At 35.1% G+C, this 10,867-nt stretch overlaps 2 protein-coding genes across 3 annotated transcripts in view; both read left to right on the plus strand.

The window, feature by feature from the left end:
• Positions 1-7,211, plus strand: part of LOC100186982 (gamma-1-syntrophin-like) — a 17,374-nt gene extending 10,163 nt beyond the window's left edge. For both annotated transcript variants that reach the window (XM_009862565.3, XM_018814911.2), the window contains exons 10-12: positions 4,962-5,054; positions 5,563-5,673; positions 6,115-7,211. In XM_009862565.3, the coding sequence (XP_009860867.1) occupies positions 4,962-5,054; positions 5,563-5,673; positions 6,115-6,291 (381 nt within the window). In that variant the 3' untranslated portion in view covers positions 6,292-7,211. The remainder of the gene's footprint in view (positions 1-4,961; positions 5,055-5,562; positions 5,674-6,114) is intronic.
• A 154-nt stretch (positions 7,212-7,365) lies between these two features.
• LOC101241927 (probable S-adenosylmethionine-dependent methyltransferase CRG1) lies at positions 7,366-8,733 on the plus strand. Its single transcript, XM_004226887.4, has one exon. It carries the CDS (start codon positions 7,763-7,765, stop codon positions 8,696-8,698), a length of 936 nt encoding a protein of 311 aa, XP_004226935.1. The 5' UTR covers positions 7,366-7,762; the 3' UTR covers positions 8,699-8,733.
• The last annotated feature ends 2,134 nt before the right edge of the window (positions 8,734-10,867 follow it).

The following is a 10,867-nucleotide window of genomic DNA, read 5'->3' on the forward strand; positions in this document are numbered from 1 at the left end:
ACTCCCACCAAGCGGTTCCTACAATGCATCAACATATTTGAAACCAATATGGTAATTCTAATTCTAATTCTATATAGTTGAGGTCTTTGGGCGAGGCACGCCGCGGGACATGGAATTGAGGCCAGGGTCGGCTTATAACCCCAGAAACAAATGTTATACACAAAATACTCACAGTCCTACCCATCCATTCTTTTCCCACTCTCACATTATCGGTTATGTTACAAAAAAAACTTTAAAAAAGCTCTAAAATTAAAAAGTATATACAATTACTAACCGTCTTTAAGGAGTTTCGAATCCAAACAATCATATCTTATCTTCTGTTCACAAGCAAGTGAAATCGACATCAAAGCTTGGATCTGCTGCATGTTTGCTTGTGCATAGTTGACTGCCACCCGTAAACATCCTGGTTCGTCACAACCTTGTATCGTACGGTTGGGCTGGAACGTTCAATGTATACGAGTTATTTTCACATAACTATCAATTTAGGTTGCCTTTCTTACAAAGTGGTAACATATCTCAAAAGGCACGTAAATGTGAAGGTGATTTCAATATCTAACGTTTCCATTAATCGAAACATGTTTGTATTCGACTCTCAACGTACAAGGTCGTCGTTCACCCTTACCTGTATATCATTCTGTATAACTGTGATTCCTGTTGTTGGGTCTGTGTCCATATCACAGTAAACCATGAACGGTTTCACTCCACCTTGACCGTCAGGATCTATCATAGCATGACCTGATGTTGTATAACCCCACTGTCGTATAACTGCACACGATGGAAGATGCTTGTTGACGTCCGAACAGTTCTTAGCACGCTGTTTAAATGAAGATATTTCATGAGCTATACTTTGTCGATGGTTCCTTTTATCTGTACCTTGTCTTAATAATAGTATAGTAGGCTCGGGGACAGGACAGGACACATATCCTTATCGTGTTTTAAACAATAAACATCGGGCTATGGGAGTCGTGAGGATACGATTTTATAGTTTTTTAAAAGAATAACCTCAGCAACAGTACAACTTTAAAAATGTAATTGTTGGTTTACAATTTTTGAACTTACCCCTAACTTGGTGTAGTTTCCCCTCAACGATTCATGTTGAGCTTGCAGTGTTAGCAGTTGTTGGCGAATTGCCGAAAAATCTCTTTGTAATTGTGTGTGGTTTCGTTGCAAAGGCGCAAACTGATCTTGTATTGACAGAAGCCCAACCCGCCTGAGTTAAAAACGTTCATGTTATGAACCAGTATAATGATTTTATCGTTATATCTTCACCAACGAGTTTAGTTAACCTTTAGCAAAACTGTGTGGTCGTTTTTTCTAACCACCATCCCGAGCATGCTGTTTACTTAAATTACTAAATCTTCCCCCCAGGCGGATGCTGTAGTTTTCCATTCGATTCCAAAGTTACTTTTTGCTTGGGGTACATACCAACGGCAAGCCTGAGTTGCGATTTCAGAACATATTATCCAAACTTAGCCAGGACGCAGCAATCCGATATAGGCAGAACATCTTGATATTTGTTAATATCACACCATAACTAATAACGATTACCAATATTGGTTTTAAATTAAGTATTCATGAACTACCATTCTTGCCTCCATACTACACTTAACAATACTTTGCAAAATACAGTCCATCGTCTTAATACTTACTCGGTTTCAAGTTCATTGTTCCGGTTTTGCAGTTGTGTGTTGAGATCTTGCAGTGTATTCTTTCGTTCTTGTACTTGAGCTAGTTGTACTTCTACTCTTCGTAAATTTCTGTTGGTGTCACTACTCTGCTGAAGTGTTCGGATCTGCTGGTCGGTGCTGTCTTGACGTCTTTTCAAGTCTACGGAATAAAATTCCAACACTGATTTCTGACTCGTGGTTTGGAAGTATTAGTGTGTGGTATTTGACGGTTTTGAGTGACGTTTTGTGGGTATTTTAATAAAACTTCACTTATGTTAGGTCGCATATCTAAAATCCCGGAGATCCGGAGACGTACTAATGCAAACCTGTCTCTAATGTGTTATGTTTAATTTATTTTGTTTACAAACACAACTTAAAATATTATTAAATAATAGACTGTAAACAGGTCAAGTGCTAATGCTCTTGGCTTTTTCACACGTAATTTTATCAACAAGCGTTTAGTTCCACTATATCACTACTTCATGTTGTATTTATAGCTTTCCTCGAATATGGACGTGATAAACTTTATACGCGTTGAAATATACGCTGTTTCCCTGCCATTCTTGCACAAGGAAAAGAGAGTTTCTAAAACGTTTAAATAACTTATACCAGAGTGTCGCACTGACTAAATCTTCCCGATAGTTTTCTTAACTGTCATTATCTGTTATAACTCTGTCTATTTTTCAATTGGTTCGCATATACAGAGCGCAGTCAAATTGAGCGAAATTGTCACGTTTTGAAGTCGTACCCTGTTATTTATGTAACTAGACTTACAACTTAACTGCTTTACACGTCGTTCAACGTGGGAAAGCAACGTCTTATATATAAATGTACAGTAGTTGCAAATTGTGGTATTTTTACACAATACCACTATCAAGTACAGAAGGGTTATAAGTTCATTATCTCGCCAAGTGCTGGCCGGCGTATGAACAGCCAACCAACCAAGGACGCCGACTTTTGCATTCAAACACTAAATACACCGTATCGCGGCAAATGGTTTTAGAACACCTTTTAATCAAAAATGAGTTCATTACTTTATAAATATATGGGGGCGCAAAGTTACTTTGACATTTTGTATTATAGAATCCCTTCATTCTATGGGTGAAGTGTGACGACAAAGCATGCCATTTAGAAAAGCAAAGATTTTAGCCAGAGTTGGCTCGTTACCTCAACACCCATACAGCAATTATATTTACCTTGTACTTGTCTTTCTAATTCTCTAAGTTCAGCTTCCAACCCTGGGCATCGATCCCTGTCCGTCTTCGGGACGATGAAACTTAAAAACATTAAAATCCAAATTAACAACTCGTAACTTGACATTTAGAAATAAAGCGATTAACCTATAACGACATGAGTATTATGGTATAATGCTTATTGACATACATTAACCTGTGCCAAAAACGCTCAGAAAATCACGTTAAAACGTTTCCTAAATCTGAATTCGTGTCTGCTATGTATACATACATATACACGGTCTATTTTCAAGTTAATTAACCTAAGGTGTCAGTAGCTTCATATTCCTATACAACTCACCTATAAACACATTGATTTTCATTGGTGTATCGGTTTAAGTAGTTTGCGCAATGCCCTTGTGGTTGGCTCGTGGTGCTTTGTCCGTAGACTAAATATGGTAGCAATGCATAGGTAGACAGTAGATGTAGGATGCCTTTCGAATCAATCATGTTGTATTTCCCAAGTTAAATCAATTATAACTCTTATTAACACTTTGGTTCTAAATAATCAAATAGAAATGGCGCCCTGGGCCACAGACGAACACGTATATACCCCTCTCTATTGGTAACTAACGTGGTCTGTAACGTAAAAGCAAATTATTGTATATGGTTAAACGTACACCGTTGACACCTTGTTAAAAAAACAACTACAAACAAAAAACTATAACCACAAACACAAAATCTGAATGCTACGCGTACTACCTCGTGCGTTATACGCTGAAACATAATGTCTTATTGATAAGCATAAGTAATATATCCTTTCTTATCTGGCTTTGGTATAACAACTGTCTTAACGTCTGGTAAAAAACTGCGAAATTCCGTAAATTAGTTATTTTGTGTCCATAAATATGGGTATATAGTAACTATTTCCGGGTAAATTCACGAAATTTTTGATCTCTCTAAATACTGAACACGACAGTTCGCTTCTATCTTCGCTTTTCTTGCTTCTTGGGGAAACTATACAGCTGATCGTGTCTCTATGCCCTGCGGCTTTATTCTCTTCTCTGTGGTAGCTACTTGCCCGTCCAGTTTGTGACTACAGTGTACAATTCATGACGCAACAGTAATCGTCGTCACCGCTTTTAATTCGACGGTTAATTGTCCCCCGTCCATTTTTAATTGTTTTCAAAACTTGCTCCAGGCTGGTGACGATGCCCAGTGGAATTAGTCGTATCAAAACCTCTATTATGGTGATGTTCTAACCATGTTTTTACTCGTCTATGAAAACTTATGTTGTTCACAAACTCCCAGCCATTTTAAATAACGTCAAGTCTACTGAAGACACCTTTTCTCAAAACTCGTAACATTAGTATGCTTGTCTGTTGGAATTGGGTAATTTGTGTTTACAACCAAATGAACCAATACAAACACAGAATCAACTTTTCATGGACATTTTTCTTCTTCTAACTAGTTTCTCTGACATAGTAACGTGTTGCAGGTAGCACTACAAGGTTGTAACTTTTCAAGTGATTATCTCATTAACGTTGGAAACGGCTCTTAAACTCGGATATAGCAACGATTAAACCACTACGTACCACACACAGCCCAATTATCGTATCCGCTTGCTTTGACACACGAAAGTCAAGGCGTTTTGTTACAGATATTGTCGCATTATTTTGAGTAAGTATATACTTGGTGAATTTACGTGGCATTTTAACAAGGGCTTTGGGGTAATCTTACATTTATAGGGGAGATTTGAAGCCAACTCCTCAAACTCCTCAAATACATAATGGTTTCTTGACTATTATTCTGCGAAATAATTAATAATGACGAACATTCAGAAGAAAACACGTGTATACTTACGCTTATAAAGTAACGTTCGAAAACTTTGCGCTTTTTTTGTTTCCTTTAATTTTTTCTGCGACTTTGACCACAATGCTTTAATATCTTAACGATTTAAATTCTCAATATGAATAAAAATAAGCATGCAAATTGTTTCGTAGCGTCATTTATATGTGACAGATAACTTCGCACGTCTCGTAAAACAACGGCGCGAACTTTATAACTCTGCGACAATAGAGAGGATTATAGTCGTTTTTAACTGAACGATTTATTTTCACAGAAGCAAAGTTACGAGTGCGTGTGTAACAACCGAAAGTGTGAATTCATCATTCATTTTAATCACGGCTTCAAACTAGAGGATAGTGTAACACAGGTATTTATATATGATGGGAAATTATAACACGTGTGATGTATAAAGTTAGGATTTTTCATTGTCTCTTCTGCACATTACATACACTTGTATAGTGAAGCAGTCTATAACATCTCGGTTTATATAGTAGGATGGGAGAAGATGGAACACCTTTAGCACGTAATATCCAAATATACTGATCGTGGTTTAAACAATTAACAGCGGTCTATGGAAGTCGTGGGGATACGGTTTTATATTTCTCGAAATTATCTTTGTTTACTACAAAATGAGACGAGAAAATAGAATGAAAGTGCGTCCCATCTTCCCCCACCCTACTATACTGATATTTCGGGGTAAGATGGTTCATGTTTTGTTCGCTTCCGTTGTCCCGTATGGAAAAAAAACTTTACAGAATTATATAACCGTATCCTCACTACTCCAAAATTCTAAAATAGCGTTGGTAATTGTTTATAAAAGGATTAGGAAATATCACTGAATTAAATACTCTAATATGAGTTATCCAAACGCACAGGAAACATTGTGGGAATATAAGTTCTCTCAGTTAAAAGGTTCATCTGATGATAGAAAAACACAAATCACATTTACATTTCAAAACAGAACAACTGGTCAACTGGATAAACAGGTGAACGAATTAAGTTTTCACCATAATTTAAAGGTCTCTTGAACGTGGCAATTTTGGCACCTTTATATGTTTCGGGGTGCTCTCTTAAGTGCATGTTGCCAGTAAGGGGTCCTAAATACGCAAGAAATATGGTTGAAATCTATTATTTTTGTTTTGATGATCTCCTATTACCATTCTTTATGTCTGTACCATATCGCCCCAGCAAGACCAAAGTCGTGTGCGGCAAATACAAGCTGTAATATGACACATAACCAGATACATGTAAAATAGGGGTCGATTTATAACACAAATAACCAGTTCTAGCACACCACTCTAAGGTTTCTAGGCTTTCATGCCAATTCCTGATTCACAATTTAAATCTTAGGGTTAAGTAGATGTCGTTGATAAATTTCCATTCAAAACACATGTAAGATTCTTTTTAAGATTATTTTCTATTCACAGTCCTTCACATCAGAGCAAGCATACCCCCTTCTGTTCTGTGTCCACGCTTTCCTTGCTGCTAAACTGGCGCTTGTGGATCCCGGGTTTCTTAAAAAAGCTAACAGTGCGCATGCGCAAAACCATCCGACGCCAGCGGCACCAACTCTTACCAACGGAAACGCGGAACTTTCTTATTGATGACGTCATTATAGTAATCGGTGACGTCATCACGGGAGTTGAAAAACCGTGATTTTTAAATTGATTTGATCAAAAGTTAATTTAAAATGGCGTTTACATCACAGCGTTGCTCATTTTTTTCAACTTCAAATAATGTAGCAAATTTTTACAATTTTTTTTGTTGCGAATCGCGTTTTTGTGACGAATGTATACGATCCGTACGCTGTATGTAAACGCCGTGTTCCCGGCTTATGTTCCTGCAACGCAATTTATGGTTTGTAGTTCCGATGTTACTATTGTATAAGAGCGGCATCCTATATCCTGTATATGAACCATTAGTGTGGTGAGCAATCGAGTGCCAAATCTGCCTTTTTCTCATCGTTATTTACCATATAGCGTGTTAATTTCTATCTATAATTTCAGAATTCTACCTATCATTTTAATGCTACGATTTGAACATTTCTAGACTTCACGTTAGAAATTAATCTGTAAAAAAACGGTATCTGTACAATTTATATACAACTTAATAGCAACATATTATAATGGCCACAACAACCAACATTTTAATTCTATTAGAAGTCCCCCATGTACTATCTAACTATCAAATTTAGGTGTAACACAATCATATACACTCAATCTGTAGAAACATACAAGGTGCTAATGCAAAGACGCGGCCAACCGAAACACCTCGCGTTAAAACCTCTTGCTATCGCCTCTAGAACGCTGGAATATTGTGGGTGATGCTTTTGCAAAACCTGCGATTCTTCAATGCGTTCCGAGGCATCTCTCGTTCGAATGTTCCTTAGTTTTTATCCCGTTTTGAGCTCTAGGCTCATGCAAATAATGTGTAGTCACTTTTCGCCATCGTGTATTGTTTAGACCGCGGCTGGTCGAACGGTGTATTGTATAATTGTGACAGCAATAAATTGGTGTCATGAACTTACTTATTTTGTTGTTATAAGTGAAGTACTTGCAACCAGCAACAGTGCATGTTATGTATAGTAAGCTTCGCTTAAAGGGTTTTGGGCAGAGAGTTTAGTAGAACTAGAAAACAGTTGATAACCGAAGTTAAAAATATTACAAGTGACGAAACCACTGATTCTTGGAATTTATTCATAAGTTTACAAATGTTTCGCCCCTGACTTCATGAAATAGCAGTTTTTAAGCGTTTTTGTCTGAATACAAATCGTTAGAAACTTCGTTGCATAAAAATAGTTTGCGAATGTTAATTGGTTTTCCTCCTTCGTGTCTGAAGGTTTTACCAAACGGAATTGACCTTGCCCCGAAAACATGGTGTTTCGTTGCAGCCGCTTATTAGGGTAGAGGTAGACCTTCTTGCTTATCATTGTGAGTTGCAAAAAAGATTGTTTGAGCAGTTCCGGAGAACAAATATTTGCTCAATATACATCGAAAACTGGTGTAGTTCACATCTAGTGTTGATAGAACCAGCAGTTCACATCTAACGTTGGTGGAAACAACGCTTTGTGTTAAGATGGCAGAGAACAAAGAAATGAAAGAATCTGTGCTTAGAAAGACGCTGTTTCAGAGCAAAAACATGGCGCAGATGTATTCACTCTACAGAGACGTTTATCCTGATACATTGGCACCAACAATAATGGAGTTCGTGCATGTTCACAACAGAGTTGTTGGTGGTGCCAAACTTGGACGGATGGTTGAAGTTGGCTGTGGCAGTGGGCAAGCGATTAAGAAGTTTGTTTCTTATTTTGATAATATTATCGGAATCGATATTAGCGCGGAACAGATTCAAGAAGCCGAGCAAAATAATCCATTTCCCAACGTTAGCTATGCAGTTGGAGACGCGTATAAGCTGCCGTTCGATACAAGCAGTGTTGACGTCGTAATGTGTGGCGAGGCGATCCATTTCTTTGACGTTGACAAGTTTTTACGTGAGGTGGCTCGTGTCCTTCGTCCTCAAGGCTGCGTAGCAATATTTGGATACTGGATGCCCGTTATAACACCCGTTGGTGTGGCTGATGCATCTGAAAGGGACAGGTTGAAGAAAATTGGTTCAGAATTGGCAAGAAAGTGCAAAGTCGGTGGATGCTATATGGAAAAGATTAAATCACATTTAACTTGTGAATATAAAGACATATACGAACAGCTATCTTCGCCTGTTAAAGTTCATAACACTGATCTCAAGTCGGACCTGAAATGGAATATATCTCAACTGCTGGGCTATTTTAACTCGCTATCACCATATAACTTGTACATGAAGAAGAAAAGGGAAGATCTCGAAAGAAAAGGTCAATTTTCGGAGAAGGCATTGGAAAAACATGACATCAATGAAATTTTTAGGAGAGACCTGAGAAAAGCATGGAATGTGACAGATCAAAACGATGTAGATGTTTGGATGAAAGTGGAGTTTGGTATCTTTGTCGTCATGGGAAACAGACCAGTGTACAATTGATTATCAATAGATAAAAATAATAAATTTTAAATCAACGAAAAAGCGTGCCTTTTTTGTTTGCTAGGTAATTAAATACTTTTTTTTTACTTGCATTTGTTCACTTGCCGATGCCATAGTACAACAACGACACCACGTGACCACTATTCGCCCATGAATGCACAGATACCGTTCAACCCAGAAATGCAATACACAGTGCAAAGTATAGTATAGTGGGGGAAGATGGGACACCTTTAACACATAATATCCAAGTATCGTGATCGTGTTTTAAACAATTAACAACGGTCTTTCGGAGTCATGAGCATACAGTTTAATAATTCTTTAAATGTCCTTGTTTAGTACCAAATGTGACGAGAAAACAGAATGAAAAGGTGTCCCATCTTCCCTCACCCTACTATACATAAAAACGTTTCTTATGTTCATATACGAAAAAAACACCGCAAGGTTGTTATAGTAGGATGGGGTAAGATGGGACACTTTGTCAGACGAGATTTCTTTAAATTTTTTTTACGGATTCCCCTTTATTGATAATCATAAAAAATAATATTGCCGAATTATTCGACGGTATTATCATATAGTTTGATTTGTCTCATGAAACTAGTTTTAGTTTTGTGAATAATATGAGGATATAAACATGAGAAAAATAGGCAGGTGTTTCTATTGCCAAACTATGAAAGGTTGTTTGATTTTACTTCAACAATTAATAGATCAGAGGTTATTTATATAATATAGGCTACCGATAAAATGTTTAAAACAAGTAATTGTACTGTTTTAAGTGTTTTTTTTTTAATTAAGTTTACAAATTTGAACAAAATTGTTGTGTAAACTAATGTAAATCAACTTTTTTTAATAAAATTGTAATTTATATGGCTCAAAACGTGTTATTGTATTGACGAAATAAAAATTGTTTCGAATTCGGTTTGCAAACCTTGCAAAAAATTGTTGCGTAAACTTATATTACCCAATATATTTATTTTGCATGAAACAAGTATTTGCAATGTTTTAAAGTGAAATTTTTTTCGAATTCAGTATGCAAATTTGAACAAAATTGTTGTGTAAACAAATGTAAACAATTTTTTGTAAATAAAATTTTAATTTTCTATTGCCTAAAACAAGTAATTGTACTGTTTTAAAGTTTTTTTTTCGAATTCGGTTGGCAAAATTGAAAAAAAAATTGTGCGAACTAATTTAAACATTTTTTTTCTAAAATTTCAATTTTATGATGCTTAAAACAAGTATTTGTACTGTTTTGAAACATCATAATTTTTTAAATTTGTTTTACAAATTTGTGTAAACCAGATTTTTGGAATAAATTTTAATTTTGTATTGCTCAAAACAAGTAATTGCAATGTTTTAAAGTGATTTTTTTTAATTCGGGTTGCAAATTTTTTAGTTTGGGTTGCAAATTTGAAAAAAGTTGTTGTGTAAATTAATATAAACCATTTTTTTATTAAAATTTTAATTTTGTTATGCTTGTTAAGCTGGTAATTGTACTGTTTTAAAACCCATTTTTTTAAAATTCGGTTTGTAAATTTTGCAAAAAATGTTGTGTAAACTAATGTAAACCAATATTTTTTTGGAAAACTTTAATTTTATATTGCTTAAAACATGTTATTGTATTGTTTTAAATTGATTCTTTTTTAATTCGGTTTGCAAACTTGACAAAAAAATTTGTGTCAACTAATGTAAGCCAATTTTGTTTTAATAAAATTTTAATTTTATATTGACCAAAACAAGTAATTGTACAGTTTTAACTTTTATTTTAATTGCGGTTTTTTAAAAAATAAAATAAATAAATAAAATGTTATGTAAATGTAAACCTTATTTTAAATAAAATTTTAAGTTTTGGTTGTTTAAGATAAGTAGTTGTACTATTTTATAGTTATTTTTTTTAATTTATTTATATAAACCAATTTTTGTTAATAAAATTTTAATTTTATATTGCTCAAAACAACTATTTGTACTGTTTTGAAATGAAAATTATTTCAAAGTCGGTTTAAAATTTGTGTAAATTATTTTTTTCATTAAAATTTTAATTCTATATTGCTCAAAACAAGTAATTGTACTGTTTTTTTCAAATTCAGTTGGCAAATTTGTGTCAATTCTTTTTTATTAAAATTTTAATTTTTATACTGCTCTAAACAAAAAAAATGTACTGTTTTAAAGTTTGTT

Source organism: Ciona intestinalis, chromosome 14, assembly GCF_000224145.3.
Source record: "Ciona intestinalis chromosome 14, KH, whole genome shotgun sequence".
NCBI classification, from domain to species: domain Eukaryota; kingdom Metazoa; phylum Chordata; class Ascidiacea; order Phlebobranchia; family Cionidae; genus Ciona; species Ciona intestinalis.

Coding starts and splice junctions, on each gene's coding strand:
- LOC101241927 (XM_004226887.4), top strand. CDS start 7,763: ATGGCAGAGAACAAAGAAATGAAAGAATCTGTGCTTAGAAAGACGCTG.